The 18958-nt window shown below is 34.9% G+C and overlaps 1 protein-coding gene across 1 annotated transcript; it reads left to right on the forward strand.

The window, feature by feature from the left end:
* Window positions 1-3916: 3916 nt before the first annotated feature.
* On the forward strand, window positions 3917-18127 carry LOC132159744 (GTP-binding protein 1-like). The gene is made up of 12 exons (XM_059569340.1): window positions 3917-3925; window positions 4016-4202; window positions 6853-6964; window positions 7334-7514; window positions 7593-7941; window positions 8025-8148; window positions 12484-12598; window positions 12864-13008; window positions 13082-13400; window positions 14693-14871; window positions 15107-15232; window positions 17047-18127. The coding sequence occupies exons 2-12, from the start codon at window positions 4035-4037 to the stop codon at window positions 17155-17157; spliced, it is 1929 nt and encodes a 642-aa protein (XP_059425323.1). The 5' UTR covers window positions 3917-3925; window positions 4016-4034; the 3' UTR covers window positions 17158-18127.
* The last annotated feature ends 831 nt before the right edge of the window (window positions 18128-18958 follow it).

Raw genomic sequence — 18958 nt, forward strand, 5'->3', positions numbered from 1 at the left:
AGCTTTTGTCAGCGTATAGTGTTCTTGTAAAAGGTGGCAGTATGATGTATATAAAAATGGTTGATTCCAAATCAACGTTACATTAAAATGGACCTAATTTAGGACCTAATTAAATGCCATACACGTTACTTAAAAAAAAAAGTTCTTATTCTTTAATTCAAATTAATTATTGGTTCTGCCTCTCAAATGACTTTTACATTTTGATGACATCATCAAGCACTCTGCTGATGATGCCCCTCCCCTCCAGCTCCGAGTTATATATTGACCTCTTTCACAAGCTAAACAATACTAAATGTTTGTTTGTTTTTATATTAATTTGTTTTTCTTTTCTTTTTTTCTGTGTTTTCCATCATTTTATCTTCTAATTTATGGGAATGAGAGCATATACTTAATTTATAAAAAATGTAAACAAATACAAGGAAACTATTAAGAAATAATTATTAGAAGTATAATAATGATGATGATGATGATGATTATATTAATATATTATATTAATCTTATGTTATTTTTTATGAGATTATTTCATATTATTATTTGTAAAGAAAATCTAATAAAAAAATCGTATTTAATCGAAATTCTAATTAGAACTAATACTAATTATTATTATGATTAATATTATTATTAGCAAAAAGAAAACAGTAAAATAACATTAGCTAAATAATAATAATAATAATAATAATTGATTATATTTCATATATATATATATTACTTTATTAGATTATTTAATATTATATTAAGTAAAAACTAAAGAAATTAATAGAAAAACCAATGAGAACTACTACTACTACTAATAATAATAACAATAACTAATGTTATTGTTAATAGTAAAAAATATTAGCTAAAAATGAACAACACCAATAATCATATATTATATTTTATATATTATTTTATTTGATTATCTAATATATTATCTGAAAAAAAAAACTAAATAAATTGATAATGTTTATTATTATTATTATTAACAAAACACAAAATAGTAAAAAATAGTAATAATATTATCTAAAAATATAACAAAAAATAACAACTTTATTAGTATACTATAAAACAAAGTAAATAGTTAAAAAAATAATAAACAGCATTATTATTATTATTTATTTTTGAATATTTACATTTTTAGATAGATATACTCCAGTGCTCCAAACTATTTTCTCTGCAAGCATGTCCTTAAGTGCCAAGGCAGCTGTCAAAGCCATATATTTTCAGTGTACAAAGTCCTTTCCTCACACATTCAGTGTGTAGCAATAACGCGGGCCTCGATTTTGAAGCACAGATTCCCGCAAAAGGAAGCCATACAGATGCACATAAGCAACCACATCCTTCACAATCTTCACGTCTCAATATAAGAGAGAAGTACAGAGTGTCTTTATTACGCAGTTATCATAAATAAAACCCATACACAAGCCCAGGAGAGAGTGAATGAGCGTATAAAACACATCCATCCAGCTGCAAGAGTCTTTTACTGCCATCTACAGAACGTCAATCAAACTGCCCGAGAGGTTATTAATATAAAGCACGAAAATAGAAAGCAAAAAACATTTTTATGAGATGCAGCACTCTTTCTTTTCAGCGTTTTGGGTCAACCAGTCGAAATCGTTTATTCTGGCTGGCTTGGGCCCGTTAAAAACCTGAGGACACTTAAGGATATGTCACTCAGCTGTGTTTGAGTGCTCTCCCATGGCTTTCTCGCACTTTTTCTTCAGCTCAACCAGACACAGACCCCTGGTTTCTCAACTTCCTAATTGGCCACAGCTCTAGAATGGCCTGTGACTCCACAAGCCGCTGAATTTCAATCAAGCTGCACAAAAGAGGCCTGTGTTTCTGGGCGAGGAGAGAGTCCGGCCCGTCTCTCCATTCAGCCCCGTGTTTGTCTGTCTGACTCACACTGATGTACAGGAACTGAGGTCAGAGAGTCATCCTCCACCTCTGGCGTGAGGTAAAATCTGGCCGTGATGCGGTTAATAACTAAAACAGGCCAGAGGTTTGTGAGTGAACAGGGAATGATCTGGTCCAACTTATCTGTACTGAATTACAGACCACGAAACTGCCATTTCTGGCATTAACCAATAATCTGTGCTATTAATACTTTTTAAATACTCAAAAATAAATAAAAAAAACAATGGAAATTCCTATAGATCAACATCTATTTGTATTTAATAATGATATATTATTAATAATAAGTTACTGAAAAAAATTATATGAAATTTAACAAACACTTATATTTTGTTGCTTGTTTTATTATTATTATTATTTAAACTTAAAGAAATATATTATCATATAAATGTAAAATAACTAATATTATTATTATATATACACAATACATTTATATAATTAGTGTATTCTGAACATAGCATGTTTGGTTTCTATTTTTGCACTCTCTCTCTTTATTTATGTTTTGGTGTGTGTGTGTGTGGGGGGGGGGGGTTGTTGCTGTGTTGCAATTGTTCAGATTTCACTGTTTTGCACTTGATTGTCGCCTGCGGACACAAATTACCAATCCTGTACAGCACATGGACTCAAAAACAGACTCATGAAACCAATTTACACTTCATTTCACCACCTGAAAAAAAAAAAGAGTTTGCCGGGAGGAGGTTCCAGACACTTCCAGGCATCTGTAGCAGCACAGAAAAGCAAAGGCCACTGCTTGTGCGGTTTGCATTAGAAATGAACACACTGCACTGCAAAACAAAAACTGGCACCGAAACAAAACTGGATCAGTTGCCAAGGAAACATATGCACAGTAATTGTCACCTTGTTAAAACGAACAGAAATGTCAGGGGTTCATTCTGATCTTTTTTTTTTTTTTTGTGGTATTTTTTATCATTTGATGTTAATTTAATGAGTTTGTCCTCTCAGCATATGCGACGAGCACAAGAAAAGACCCATAAAAAAAGTGTGTAAGGATTAAACTGACTGAAAACTATTATGAACTTATTAACAATATCAAAAGCAAAATGTAAAAAAAAAAGCAATAAAATATTTATTTTTTGTTTATTATTTATTTATATCTTAATTATATGTACTGTGTTACTTTCAATGAACAACACACACACATAATAATACTACTACTAATAATAATAATAATAGTAATAATAATAAAAAACAGCTAACACAATAAAACTAAAAAATAATAACAGGAAAAATACATGCTTTATAAACATTTATAAAAAAACAGTTTCTGTTTTTTTTTTCAAATAAACTAATCATTTATTCTATTCTATTCTATTCCATTCCGAAATACTTCCAATCCACGGCACAACACTGCCACCTAGTGTTCATACGCCTCAGAGCCTCCTAGAGGACGTTTTTAATAATGTTTCAGCAAAAAGAGGGAGGGGGGTAAATACATTTGCTACTCGTAACATGTTTGTTTTTCCAATCTCTTGTCTTGATGTATTTTGATACATATCGCAATATATAATATTTAAAAATGTCAATTTATTGCTTCTAGATAAACATGTTCAGACTTGCCTGCTTGCACATGTAATGATGTGAATTAATTATTCACAAGTAGGCGTGTCTTGATGGTTGTCCTATTCTGGCGTCTACACGAATATCAGATGAGAGCTAAGCGTATTAGGCCTACATCAAACTTTCTTTTCTTTTCTTTAAAAGTAGTTTTTCAGACTTCCATTGTTAAGAATTAATGAGTAGGCGTTTCTCTCCAGAGCTGGTTTAAAAATGCATAAATGACGCAAGTCGTTTAAAGAAAAATAAGAATAATAATAATAAGAAAAAGTACGCCACGTGAAAACATGCATAAAACGAATCTTATTTCGAAGGCAGAATCCTTTTTAAAATAAATAAAATAAACTTTTAAGTTTACAAAGGCTTTTCCAGACGTGCTTGAAAAAAAACGTATTAATTATTCACGAGTAGGCGTGTTTTCCACAGGGCCCTTATTCCGCATGTAAACTACGCTGGGGAGGTCAGTGTGACCAAGTTGAGAGTTGATACGAAACTTATTCTAGTTTTAGAACCGAAAAACAAACCTTCACTGGATCAATCTCTTTTCCAGACGCAGGCTGGAGGAGTACATGGCGGCGACAGAGAGCAGATTAAGCCCGGCGGTGGAGTCGGTTGTGCCGGCATGCATGTTCGCACCTGACCCGGGCTGCGCTGAGGATTCGCCCGGCGCTGAGCGCAGCGACGCCGGCGACAACCAGAACGGGGAAGCCGAGGATCATTTAGACCTCACCAGCAAGGTGGCTCTCAGGCCTAAGCGTTCGTTTGAACACTTCTCCTGGTGCATGAACCATTACAAGAGTTCATTTGTTAAATGCGTGGTGTTAAAACCCATTTAACAACTTTGAATTCAAAGCATCGAGCTGCGTGAGTGACACGTCGACTGTGCATGTGAACGCCAGCTGGCACTGAAACAACTGTACTGACTCCAGATTTATGTGCATGTGTGCGATCAAACCTTAACACGAGTTAAGGTTGTTGCACTCTTAATGCATGTAAAACTGCAATAAAATGGCACAGTTTTTGCCACAAATACTGATTTTTAAGTGATAAAACATTGACATTCTTCATTTGATTAGGTTTAGAATTATAAAATATCAAACCAAATTTAAAGATTTTCAAATTATTTGCCAGTTTTCTGATGTTTTTAGAGTTTATAATGCAAATAAGTTCCTACATTTACCTAAATAAAATTTATTAAAATTACAGATTGACTGTATGAAAATAAGTTTACTTGCAAAAATGGACCAGAACGGTTAAGTTATAGCTTGCGGTCTACAGCAGTAGAATTCACTTAAATTATTATTTTAAATTGTAATGGTTAAAAACTAACCAAACTACTTTTTAGAAGTTATTTATGCTTTTATTCATTCATGCCAAATAATTTTTGGAGTCACTGTATATATACAGTGGGTACAGAAAGTATTCAGACCCCCTTAAATTATTCACTCTTTTATATTGCAGCCATTTGCTAAAGTCGTTTTTTTTTTTTTTTCATTAATGTACACAGCACCCCATATTGACAGAAAAATACAGAATTGTTGACATTTTTGCAGATTTATTAAAAAAGAAAAACTGAAATATCACATGGTCCTAAGTATTCAGACCCTTTGCTCAGGATTTAGTAGAAGCACCCTTTTGATCGAGTACAGCCATGAGTCTTTTTGCGAAAGATTTAACAAGTTTTTCACACCTGGATTTGGGGATCCTCTGCCATTCCTCCTTGCAGATCCTCTCCAGTTCTGTCAGGTTGGATGGTAAACGTTGGTGGACAGCCATTTTCAGGTCTCTCCAGAGATGCTCAATTGGGTTTAAGTCAGGGCTCTGGCTGGGCCATTCAAGAACAACAGAGTTGTTGTGAAGCCACTCCTTCATTATTTAAGCTGTGTGCTTGGGGTCATTGTCTTGTTGGAAGGTGAACTTTCGGCCCAGTCTGAGCTCCTGCATGAGCACTCTGGAGAAGGGTTTCGTCCAGGATATCCCTGTACTTGGCCGCATTCGTCTTTCCCTCGATTGAAACCAGTCGTCCTGTCCCTGCAGCTGAAAAACACCCCCACAGCATGATGCTGCCACCACCATGCTTCACTGTTGGGACTGTATTGGCCAGTTGATGAGCAGTGCAAGGTTTTCTCCACACATACCACTTATAATTAAGGCCAAAAAGTTCTATCTTGGTCTCTTCATACCAGAGAATCCTTCAGGTGTTTTTTTTAGCAAACTCCATGGGGGCTTTCATGTGTCTTGCACTGAGGAGAGGCTTCCGTCAGGCCACTCTGCCATAAAGCCCCGACTGGTGGAGGGCTGCAGTGATGGTTGACTTTCTACAACTTTTTCCCATCTCCCGACTGCATCTCTGGAGCTCAGCCTCAGCCACAGTGCTCTTTGGGTTCTTCTTTACCTCTCTTACCAAGGCTCTTCTCCCCGATAGCTCATTTTGGCCGGACGGACAGCTCTAGGAAGGGTTCTGGTCATCCCAAACGTCTTCCATTTAAGTATTATGGAGGCCACTGTGCTCTTAGGAACCTTAAGTGCAGCAGAAACTTTTTCGTAACCTTGGCCAGATCTGTGCCTTGCCACAATTCTGTCTCGGAGTTCTTCAGGCCGTTCCTTTGACCTCATGATTCTCATTTGATCTGACATGTACTGTGAGCTGTAAGGTTTTAAATAGACAGGTGTGTGGCTTTCCTAATCAAGTCCAATCAGTATAGTCAAACACAACTGGACTCAAGTGAAGGTGTAGAACCATCTCAAGGATGATCAGAAGAAACGGACAGCACCTGAGTTAAATATGAGTGTCACAGCAAAGGGTCTGAATACTTAGGACCATGTGATATTTCAGTTTTTCTTTTTTAATAAATCTGCAAAAATGTCAACAATTCTGTGTTTTTCTGTCAATATGGGGTGCTGTGTGTACATTAATGTGGGAAAAAAAGAACTTTTTTGATTTTACCAAATGGCTGCAATATAACAAAGAGTGAAACATTTAAGGGGGTCTGAATACTTTCCGTACCCACTGTAGTTAAAATTTATACATACTGTAGATACAATGTGGATACATAGAATATATGGAATGCATACCAGTATATTGGTATCTCCAATAGAGTTATTCATAGCCTGCTGTCTAAAGCAGTGACATTTATTTTATTTTAACAGATTTTTGTTTTAATAATGTAAAAAGCATGCTTGTGCTATCATTAAAACTAAAATAGAATAGATTTAATATGTCGTAATCCAGTTTAATGGCATTTAAGTTTTGCTTAAGGGTCTAAATTCTTTTTGGGGTCACTGTAAAGAGATATTAAATATTTGGAATGCATACCAAAATTTTGACGTTATAATATATTAAAATACATGCTCAATAAATATCTCGTTCTTCTTCTATAAGTACAGTTTGCACTGGTCAGCCCTACAGGAGAGCAATATGAGTGTTTACAAAAGCAGCTGCGAGAGCGAATAGAGGAAGGATGCGGAGAAACCATCTATGTGGTCGGAATGGGAACAGGTGAGAGGTGCAAACAGTTATTTTAAATTGAAAGAATATTTAAATATATTACTATTTTTACTAGGTTAAATAAATGCAACCTTGGTGAGAATGAGCGATTTCTTTCAAAATCATTAAAAAAAAAAATTATTTAATAGACAAAAACACTGCTTTTACACCATGCAATAGTGACTTTGTGACCTATAAGGTCAAAGGTTGTTGATGTGTCTTGTTTTAACCAGATTATGTAGTTTTGCCTATGTATATGTCATTTATTCTTGTATTTTCAAGCCTTTTTTTGCCATAATCTCAGAAACTAATTTCGATTTTCACTGATGTAAATGTCCTATGAAGAAGTGTTGATAAATTCTTTGTTTCTCTGTTTCTCAGATGGGGGTGATTATGGTCTGGATGAGCGGGATATGGAAGCATCTGTCGCTACGGTGCAGTCACTTTGTGAACAGGTTGATGCGGACTTGATTCTGCTGAGAGAGAGGACAGAAACAGCAGGACATGTCCGGGATTATCTCATCCGTCGTCGAGTGGGAGAGGCAGACTTCCTGGAAGTCAGGTTAGAAGATGTTTTGCAAAGAAATTATTTTAAAAATAATTTTATTGTTTGTTTGCTTAAAATCATTTCTTTTTTCAGAGTGGCAGTCGTAGGTAATGTAGACGCTGGTAAAAGCACACTTTTGGGTGTGCTAACCCATGGTGAACTTGACAACGGCCGTGGATTCGCCCGCCAGAAGCTATTCCGACACAAACACGAGATGGAGAGTGGCCGGACGAGTAGCGTCGGTAATGACATCCTGGGTTTTGACCAGGAGGGGCAGGTGGTCAACAAACCGGACAGCCATGGAGGCAGCCTGGACTGGACCAAAATCTGCGAGAGGTCATCGAAAGTCATCACTTTCATTGACTTGGCGGGCCACGAGAAGTACCTGAAGACCACCGTATTTGGCATGACTGGCCATCTGCCGGATTTCTGCATGCTAATGGTGAGAGGGAGTAGGTGTGCCACAGGTATATGTACTCAGCGGTTTCAAGTTTAATGAATTCTGTCTTTTTCTGTTTCGCAAAGGTGGGAAGTAATGCAGGAATCATTGGCATGACTAAAGAGCACCTCGGTCTCGCTCTGGCCCTCAACGTTCCTGTTTTCGTAGTTGTAACAAAGATAGACATGTGTCCCGCTAACATCTTACAAGGTAATGTGACTGTCATTGTACTACAGAAGTTTGATCAACAACATTTGTGGCATAATGTTAATCATTAATTACCATATTTTCCGGACTATAAGTCGCACATTTTTTCATAGTTTGGCTGGTCCTGCGACTTATAGTTAGGTGCGACTTATTTATCAAAATTAATTTGACATCAACCAAGAGAGATGAACCAAGAGAAAACATTACCGTCTACGCCCACGAGAGGGCGCTCTATGCTGCTCAGTGTTCCTGTAGTCTACCGCCGAGCAGCGTAGAGTGCCCTCTGGCGGCTGTAGACGGTAATGTTTTCTCTTGGTTCTAAATAAATGCGACTTATAGTCCAGTGCGACTTATGTTTTTTTCCTCATCATGATGTATTTTTTGGACTGATGCGACTTATACTCAGGTGCGACTTATAGTCCGAAAAATATGGTATTTACAGAAATAATTTTCAATATATAGAAATTTTCTAAGATCCCAGGTGCCCACAGATTCTTGCAGATGTTGTACATTTACATTTACATTTATTCATTTAGCAGACGCTTTAATCCAATGCGACTTACAGATGAGGACAGTGGAAGCAATCAAAAACAACAAAAAGAGCAATGATATATAAGTGCTATAACAAGTCTCAGTTAGGTTAACACAGTACACGTAGCATTGGATTTTAAATAATATAATAAATAAAAAAAGCAGATAAAAACAGATAGAATAAAAAAAGAATAGAGCAAGCTAGTGTTAGAGGTCTTTACACTAGAGCTGAAACAACGAATCGATTTAATCGATTAAAATCGATTATTAAAATAGTTGTCAACTAATTTAGTCATCGATTCGTTGCTAAATAACTTTTATTTGCCGTAAGCGGCTCATTTCGTGCATATTTCAAATCTGCGGTGACCAAAGTGTGGCAGTAATGAGCCACCGGAGGTTTTACTCAGCCAGTACAACAGGAGAAGTAGCAAATAGCCAATAGCTGGCCTCGTTTTGTCACGTGCTTCCCGAACAGCGTCTCTGCAGCATTCAGCAGGATGTGGGAGTACTTTACTTTGAGCCTTCAAAAAAGAAGAGTAACCTGTAAACTCTGCACTACGGAACTGTTTAAGGGGACGTTCACATATCGCGTCTTTTGCGCGCTCAAGTTCGTTATTTCCAACACCGCATCGAGTTAAAACATTTCGACTTTTCAGAATGCAGCAAGCGCACCGCGGGTCATGTGACAAGAACTAACCAATCAGCTTCATCCTTTCCCGCAACAACGTTAAAAGCTCAGTCAAGATGAAAGGAACAGCTGATCATAGTTGTATATGGATTTCCATTTTGAAATAAATTTAGTAGCAGAGCTACTGCAAGCGATTTTTTGAGCTGCAAATCCATTTATCCTTTGCTGAAATTTCCGCGTCTTCAAGGAGAGAGCACGTCATGGTTGCTTAGCAAAGGCAGACGCCTCAGGGTCGCTTCTGCACGAGCGCTTTGGAAAGGAGGAGAAAGTGGCGCGCCTAGCGTTTTCCACACGTTTTTAGGCGCGATATGTGAACGGCCCCTAAGACTTTCATTTGTGCAGATTCTCCAGTACAATGTTGTTTGCAAATGTTTAGTCGTAAAAGCTGATAACATTGCTTTTTAACAGTTAACATTTAAAGCTTTACAAACATGTTCTGTGATCAGTTTGTCGTTTACCAGTTCAAAATTCAGTCGTGCAGCCTAATTATGACTGAATGAGAGAGATAAATGTTTAAAGATATTTGAAATACACTTTTTTTCCTAAGTATTCACTGCTCTTTTTCACACAGCAGGTTTTTTGTGTGTGTCCAATTTTTTTTTCTGGACAACCTTCTGATGGATTTTACTTTAAATTGTGAGTTCCATTCAGGTTTCATGCCATTGGCACTTTTTTCGAAGGATTGTTTACAATTTCACAGCAAAAGCTATAAAGCTGTTTTCCAGTAAATAATAAAATACAATGCACTGCAATTTTATTCTGTTTTATCCTTATTCTTCGTGAAAATATGTTCTGAAAGATTCCTTTGAAATAAGCTTTGTCCGGGATGTTAAACTACTTTAGGAGCTCTAAGGACTGCCATGGTGAAAACATTTGATATCTCCTTGTGAAATTTGCTAGAGTATGGGTCAGTGTTTTGATTGCAGAAGAGTTCGACAAAGGATTACTAACACAATAAAACAACTCCAGGTATATTTTTAATGAGGATATGACAATGCAAAATGGTTAAAATCTCTTAAAAATCTATGCTGAAGGATAAAGACCATTTATTAATAATTTACTTGGGGAAAAAATGGAAAAAACTAAAATATAAGCACATAAACCGATTAATCGTAAAAATAATCGACAGATTAATCGATTATCAAAATAATCGTTAGTTGCAGCCCTACTTTACACATACACACACACATACAATTGCATAATAAATGAAAAGAAAATAGAATACAAAAAGATTAGAAAGGTAGTTAGATTTTTTTAAAGAATATAATTAGAATAGTGAGTGTTAAAGTTAGAGGGTCAAATAAAGATGGAAGAGATGTGTTTTAAGCCGATTCTTGAAGATGGCTAAGGACTCAGCTGCTCGAATTGAGTTAGGAAGGTCATTCCGCCAGAAGGGAACATTTATTTAAAAGTCCGTAAAAGTGACTTTGTGCTTCTTTGGGATGGCACAATCAAGCGACGTTCACTTGCAGAACGCAAGCTTCTAGAGGGCACATATGTCTGAAGTAACAAATTTAGGTAAATGGGTCCAGAGCCAGTGGTAGTTTTGTAGGCAAACATCAATGCCTTGAATTTTATGCGAGCAGCTATTGGAAGCCAGTGCAAATTGATAAACAGAGGTGTGACGTGTATTCTTGGCTCATTAAAAATTAATCTTGCTGCCGCGTTCTGAATAAATTGTAAAGGTTTGATAGAATTGGCTGGAAGACCTGCCAAGAGGGCATTGCAATAGTCCAGCCTGGACAGAACAAGAGCTTGAACAAGGAGTTGTGCAGCATGTTCCGAAAGAAAGGGCTTGATCTTCTTGATGTTGAATAAAGCAAATCTGCAGGATCGGACAGTTTTAGCAATGTGGTCTGAGAAAGTCAGCTGATCATCAATCATAACTCCAAGGCCTCTAGCTGTTTTTGAAGGAGTTATGGTTGATGTGCCTAACTTGATGGTGAAATTTTGATGGAACGATGGGTTTGCTGGAATCACAAGCAGTTCTGTCTTGGCAAGGTTGAGTTGAAGGTGATGGTCCATCATCCAGGAAGAAATGTCTGTTAGACAAGCTGAGATGCGAATAGCAAACGTCAGATCATCAGGATGGAATGAGAGGCAGAGTTGAGTGTCATCAGCATAGCAGTGGTATGAAAAGCCATGTTTCTGAATAACAGAACCTAATGATGCCATGTAGACAGAGAAGAGAAGTGGTCAAAAGCAGCGGACAGATCAAGCAGGATAAGTACTGAAGATTTGGATTCTGCTCTTGCCAGTCTTAGAGCTTCAACAACTGAGAGCAAGGCCGTCTCAGTTGAATGCCCAGTTCTGAAGCCAGATTGGTTGCTGTCAAGGAGGTTGTTGTTTGTGAGAAATGTAGAGACTTGGTTGAACACAGCTCGTTCAAGTGTTTTTGCAATGAAAGGAAGAAGGGAAACTGGTCTGTAGTTCTCTAAAAGAGATGGGTTGAGGTTGGGTTTCTTAAGTAGTGGGGTTATACGAGCCTGTCTAAATGATGAGGGAAAACACCAGTGTGGAGGGATGTGTTGATGATGTGAGTGGCAGGTACAACTGCAGGAGAAATGGCTTGAAGGAGATGAGATGGAATAGGATCAAGCGGGCAAGTAGTAGGGTGATTAGAAAGGATGAGTTTTGAGACTTCTGCCTCAGAGAGTGAAGAGAAGGATGTAAATGAGTGTATGTTTGCTGGTGATATGAGCTTGACTGATTGTGGTGTGGAAAATTGTGCACATTTTCAATGAGGTTTTTTTTTTACACATTTTACACTATTATAAATATGAGACTATAAATCTACAATTTTATAAAAAAAAATTTTCTGTGAAGATTCGTTTTTATAGTTTGAGTGTAGTATTCTGTGACTTCTCTGTATGGAGGAACTTATACACTAGTGGTGTAATTCCTGCATGTTTGTGTAATATATGCTGCAAGAATACTTCCTGGTATCCTTTCGCATATTGTGCAAATGTTACTGGGTTTTTGGAGTTCAGAAGTTATAAAAATTAAATTAAGTTGGGAAATTAAAGTAAAAATTATTTCCTGGTTTAATCAACAATATCCCGCAAATGCCTACAGTGTATGTTTTTTATAGACAAATGTTGTGTGGTTTTGCGTTGCAGAGACGCTAAAGTTATTACAAAGGTTACTCAAGTCTCCAGGATGCAGAAAAATTCCAGTTTTGGTGCAAAACAAGGATGATGTCATTGTAACAGCCTCAAACTTCAGCTCAGAAAGGTAATTTTACTGAAACTTTACATAAACTTACACATAGGATGGGCCTCACAATTTTTTGACTACGGCCATTAGTCTAAGGTTTTTGGCCTAGATTGCCATAAAAAATCTCTCCTGTGATTACAATTAAATTGAAAAACGTTGTAAATCAAGATGCTTTTTTGCCCGAATAATCTTTGTAAGCGTAAACCTCAAACAAGGTATTAATATCATCTGATATTTATATTATCAGAGCACATTAAACTAAAAGCATTATTTTTGTGTGTAGGATGTGTCCGATTTTCCAGATCTCAAATGTGACGGGTGAAAACATGGACTTGTTGAAAATGTTCCTGAACTTGCTGTCTCCCAGAACGACGTACAAGGACGACGAGCCGCCAGAGTTTCAGATTGACGACACATATTCAGTGCCGGTACGACACATACTGTCTATGTACTTCTATCTGCCTCTTTCACACTTGTTTGAAGCTCTCGTATGTTCCTCAGGGTGTAGGTACCGTAGTATCAGGGACTACTTTACGTGGATTAATACGGCTGAATGACACGCTGCTCCTCGGTCCGGATCCTCTGGGCGTCTTCATCCCCATCGTCATCAAATCCATCCACCGCAAGCGCATGCCTGTTAAAGAAGTGCATGGGGGGCAGACAGCCTCATTCGCTCTGAAGAAGATCAAGCGTTCATCGATCAGGAAGGGGATGGTGATGGTGTCGCCCCGCCTCAACCCACAGGCATGCTGGGAGTTTGAGGCAGAGATTCTCGTACTGCACCATCCAACGACGATATCGCCGAGATACCAAGCTATGGGTGGGTAGACAAAGAGAAATGTTCAATATTTTGACAGAATTTTTGATACTAATTAAAATGTATACTTTTACTCTGATACATTTCATGAAATTAAATAGGCCTACTTAACATTATTTTAATATAGTCTGTTAAACATTTATATTTAATCAAAAGATTCAAAATAAACATTAGACTGGATATTTGTTTATTATGATAAAAGTTAATTAAGATTTTTATGTAATCTATATTAAACTTTTTTTAAAAGGATAACATTTTTTTTAGTTTATGATTTTTTTTAACATTTGCTCATTGTATAATATATAGTGAACATATAAACTATTGAAATAATAAATATACAAAAACATCCAAAATAAAATATTTGTGTTTTTAATGCAGCAAATATTTATTTAGCATTTTATTTATAAATCCAAATATCTAAATATTACATAACTATGTAACATATAAATAAAACACATTTTACTTAAAAATGAAATATGAAATTCATAAAATATGAAAAAAATATTTTATATATATAAATATATATATATATATAATTGTCCACATATTTAAGTGAAAAAAAAAATGAAAATTTTAAATAAATATGTGTATAAATAAATAAATATATATATATATATATATATATATATATATATATATATATATATATATATATATATATATATATATATATATATATATATAATATACTAATTTTAAATGAACTAATTTTACTTTAAAATTTTACTATTAAAAATGTAATGCTTATAAATATAATAATTCGTTTTTAGGTAAATTAAAAATAAATTATTTTTAATGAATTAATTTATTTATAATTTATATAAAAACTAATTATTATATAGACATTTTGTCAGAAACAGTATATTTAAATTTTGACACATAATTCTGTTTCACTTGCTTACACTTTTATTTTATAATCAGTATAAGTATAGATTTACAGATTTACCTTTATAAAATTGCGTTTAAAAAATTTGACTTTAATGTTTGTATTGGGAAAAACTACTGTTGTTTTACTGAAGAAAAAGTGTTTAAAAATATACATTTAACATTACGGGGGATATTAACCAATATTATAGTATAAATCTTAAATATTACCTTAATATACATAAAGAAATGGATTCTCTGTTTGATTTGGGGAAAAATTAACTTTTATATTATATGCTTCCAATATCGGCTTCTAATATCAAAGCTTTTGTTTTACTGAAGGAGAGGTTTAAAAAATATGTAATAATTCAAACGAAATTGTATCTAAAAAGATATTGTATCTCTTAGTGATGAGTTTCTCTGTATCATAGTTCACTGTGGCAGTATCAGACAGACAGCCACCATCATCGGTATGAACAAAGACTGTTTACGGACGGGGGACAAAGCCACCGTTCTCTTCCGCTTCATCAAGACCCCCGAGTATTTCCACACGGACCAGAGACTCGTCTTCAGAGAGGGCAGGACCAAGGCCGTGGGCACCATCACTAAGGTCAGAGGTCACAAAAACATTCACCCTATATATACATATATATGGTTTCTTGAGATTTGTCCAACTAGAAACTGTTATTGAATTGGATTTACCTTAGAGTTGTCAATCATGCCTTTTTTATAATGTCAGCCAATAATGTATATAAAGAGATTTGTTACATTCCAGCATGAGTCATAAAAACTGGCGATGCGCTTCCTTCTGAAACTCCTGTCTGTTGTCTTCGCTTGTGCGACAGCTGCTTCAGAGCAAGCCTCAGGCCAAGATGCAGTCTACCAAGAAAACCTCGTCACAGGTGGAAGGCTCTTCATCAGCCTGCGAGGAAAGCACACCGATGGGAGGAAGCCCTCAGATGGGACAACTGGTGAGAGTCCGCAATAAATCCTGAAATAATGGATAAAATAATTGTATTTTATTATGTATTGTAACACAACACACACACACACACAGATTAATAATCACGTTACATAGTCTGTAATGTTCTTATTATGCTTGGTATTAAATCATTTTCTCTCACTTTTTTCCCATATTGTTGCCTGTATACTCTTTTTCACTTCACACTTTCCTTCAGGCTGCATATAATATTCATCTCCAAGTGTTCACGGACACTTACAGCCCTTGAAATTTCTCAAACCTTTTTATCCCCAATACACCAAACACTTTCTTTTCCCCCCTTTTTTTTGTCCGTGGCTCAGTGCGGTAGACAGCAGGGGGCGATCAGACACTTTGAACAGATTGAAACAAAGAGAATAAAGTTAAAAAAGCACAAGACAGAATTGTGAAGTGATGGTAAAATGGTTTAAAGCACATTAAGGTCAGACTCTTTAAGCTTCTTAAAATTTTAATTTGCTGTAGTGTAAATCGCAGAGGTATTAAGAGCATTACTTTCATGATTATAAAAGACATTAGAGTCTTAATGTTATGAATTAGGCTGATTCATTTCCTGAGCAGTATTTGAATGAGACAAATCACCTCTGAAAAGCTCACGACTCTTTCATTTAGACTTAACACTTAATTGATTTTTTTTCCATTAATGGTCACTGCAGACCAAATGCTGGGTTTTGTTTCTTTGTAAGTAGTGTTCAAATAGTGAAGATGTCCTTATTAACCATTATTGAGATGTTAAATTACAGGTTTACAGACAGAATCGATTTAAATTACTCATTCAGTTATGTTTTAAATTGTCATTAAATAAAAGGCTGGAAAAAAAAGATATCTACCAAAAAAATAAATAAATAAATAAATAAATAAATATATATATGTATATATATATATGTATATATATATATATATATATATATATTAAACTTGGGACTCAAATGCACACAATTTTATAGAAATCTTTTTTTTATCAGTAAAAGCTTATATAAAAAGATTTGTATAAAATTTTGTGAATTTAAGTTTAATTTCTTTTGATAAGGATAAAATTACAAAAAAAAGAGAGAAATAAATTAATACATACATAAAAGAATAAGAATAATTCAGTATTTATTTAATTTATTTATTGAATTGATGTATTGTACTTTTACTGTTATTCAAATGTTTCAATTTCTGGAACAAAAATAAATCAATAAAATGTTATAATATTAAATCTATTTGGTTAATCATCTCTTTCAGTTGAATTTATTCAAATGTATTTAGTCAGACAAGCATTTAATTGGCAATCATTTATTTAAAAACAATAGTAAAACCAATTATTAAAATGTAAGGACATGTTTCATTTATTTTGAAGAGGAGAAAATCACCCCCCCCCCCAATAAAAAAAAAATATTATATTGAATAATTAAGGAAAAACTTTTGAACAACACAGTATTTTTATAGTGAGATTTGTATTTGTTTTCGATTTAAAATGAACTTTAATGACAATTTGAATGTGCTTTTAACACAAAATTAGTAAAACAACTGACACTTTGACTTACCTTTATTTAAAAGTGAAAATTACAATAAAAAAAAAAACCCTATTTATTTACTTTTCAAATTTATTTGATCTGTTTTCTCTCCTACTCAGGGAAACGACATGATTTTACCAAAAACTGATAAAACAACTTGCATCTTTCGAATTAATATTGTGACAGCTGCCTCTTTTCTTAACTTGGGGTCAAATTTAAAAATAACTTTAGTGAGGAAACAAAATCTAAAAACCAAAAGTTTTTTTTTTTCTTTAATCGTCTCTTTCAGTTGAAGTCTGGTGGAAGTGGTCGACGGCGTGGTGGTCAGCGGCACAAAGGCAGATCAGCTCTGAGCAGCACTGGAACAACTTCTTCAGCAGCTGGAGTGAGCAACAACTGAGCTACCTCCAGCTCTCTCACCCATCTACTGGTCAGCTGACTTTAACGTTTTGAGTGAACACCAGAGGGCAGTAAACCCTTTTTTCTCTTTCACCCTGCCCTTTTTTTCTTTCACTAAACCGGACTGAACTATTTCTCCCTAATTAGAAACATTCAACTCCACTGACACAATCGTGCCAAAACCCTGACTGACAAGCAGCTGTTGTGTTCCTCGTCCACCCGCTTTTTTTTTTTTTCCTCACCCTTATCAAACCCTTTTACTAAATATTCTAGAGTCTTAACATGTTGTAATAAACATCCCAAATCCTGGATTTTGTAGCCGGAATGTTTCCCCGAGGACCCAATTAAGCAGCCCACGACTGAATCCTTGTTTGTGTTCAGCGATTTAGCTATTTTCCATGTCATTTTCCTCTTTCAATTGAATTTGGCAAATGCTAACGCAGATGAAAGGGGAGAAATCTGTTCTGCTTGTCAATCTTTCATGCCCCCTCATCCTCTTCTGATTTTAATGAGCGTCGTAGCTGGTGAGACGCGCAAAATCATGGCCAGATAGAACCGGTCTCTCTTGGGGCGTCACAAATTAGGTGGCCTTCTGCTCTCCCGTGTTGCTTTTCATTGTGTGACCTGGCATTACTTACAAAAGGTTTCACCTTTTCAGTGGAGAAGGGTTTTTTTTTTTTTTAAACGGGAAGCTATCTGAGATGACGTGGCATTTCGTTCAGATTTCTGTTGTCACTTTCTCATTAAACCTTATTTTCTGTCTATTCTTATTTATTCTAGACTATTTTCATGGTATTGAGAGTAGACCTTGAATAAATTCTAACTAAATTACTAATTCACCCAAAAATGACAATTCGGTCATCATTTGTTTACCGTCATAATGTTTTAAACTATTATGATTAATTAATTTGTTACATTTTTTGTGGAGGAGTTGCTTTTTTCTGTGAAATTACAATAAAAAGACTTATTATTATCAATTTGCCTCACAAAAGTGGTTTATAAATCTGGAAGCTCATTTCCAGCACAGGATAATATATATATATATATATATATATATATATATATATATATATATATATATATATATATATATAATAACGGTACTTGCAAATTTTTATCTCAGTATTGGAATTGTGAGGGGAAAAAAACAAAACAGAATTCTATGAAATCTGAATTTACATATCCCAATTCAAATTTTTTGTTTCACCATGTAATAAAACATGCAATAAAAAAATAATAATACTGTGACTTTTTTAATAAGTCTGCCTTTTTTTGTTATTCTGAATTTTTATTAGAAATGCGAGGGGGGGGGGGCCTCAATTGTCAGATTTGTGAGATATAAACTCAGAATTCTGAAGGGGGAAAAAAATCTGGATTGTTCTCTCAATTTACATCATGTAATTCTTACTTTTTTCCTTGAATTCTGAGTTTACATATCGCAGTCCTCATTTTTTGATCCACAATAAAATAAACGCACTATAAAAAAGATAATTGTGACTTTTTATCTCACAAGTCTGCTTTTTTTGCTATTCTGAATTTATAATATAAATGCGAGGAATAAAAAAAAACTGAATTGTCAGATTTGAGAGATATAAATTCAGATTTCTGAGAAATTCTAAACACCACATATATAAACGGAGTTCAGATTTTGCGTAATTTTTATTGTTTTCTCAGAACTCTGAATTTACATCATGCATTTCTGACTTTTTTCTCAGAATTTGTATTGCAATTTCTCAGAGTTTTTATATTGCAATTCTGTTTTTGGTTTCCACCATGCAATAAAACATAGTTTAAAAAAAAGC

Source organism: Carassius carassius, chromosome 16 (genome assembly GCF_963082965.1).
Source record: "Carassius carassius chromosome 16, fCarCar2.1, whole genome shotgun sequence".
NCBI classification, from domain to species: domain Eukaryota; kingdom Metazoa; phylum Chordata; class Actinopteri; order Cypriniformes; family Cyprinidae; genus Carassius; species Carassius carassius.

Bases quoted from the DNA above. Each gene is read 5' to 3' on its own strand.
- LOC132159744 (XM_059569340.1), top strand. From the start codon at position 4,035: ATGGCGGCGACAGAGAGCAGATTAAGCCCGGCGGTGGAGTCGGTTGTG. The intron at 8,149-12,483 runs GTAATGTGACTG...TTTGCGTTGCAG, and splicing joins TCCCGCTAACATCTTACAAG to AGACGCTAAAGTTATTACAA. The intron at 14,872-15,106 runs GTCAGAGGTCAC...CTTGTGCGACAG, and splicing joins CCGTGGGCACCATCACTAAG to CTGCTTCAGAGCAAGCCTCA.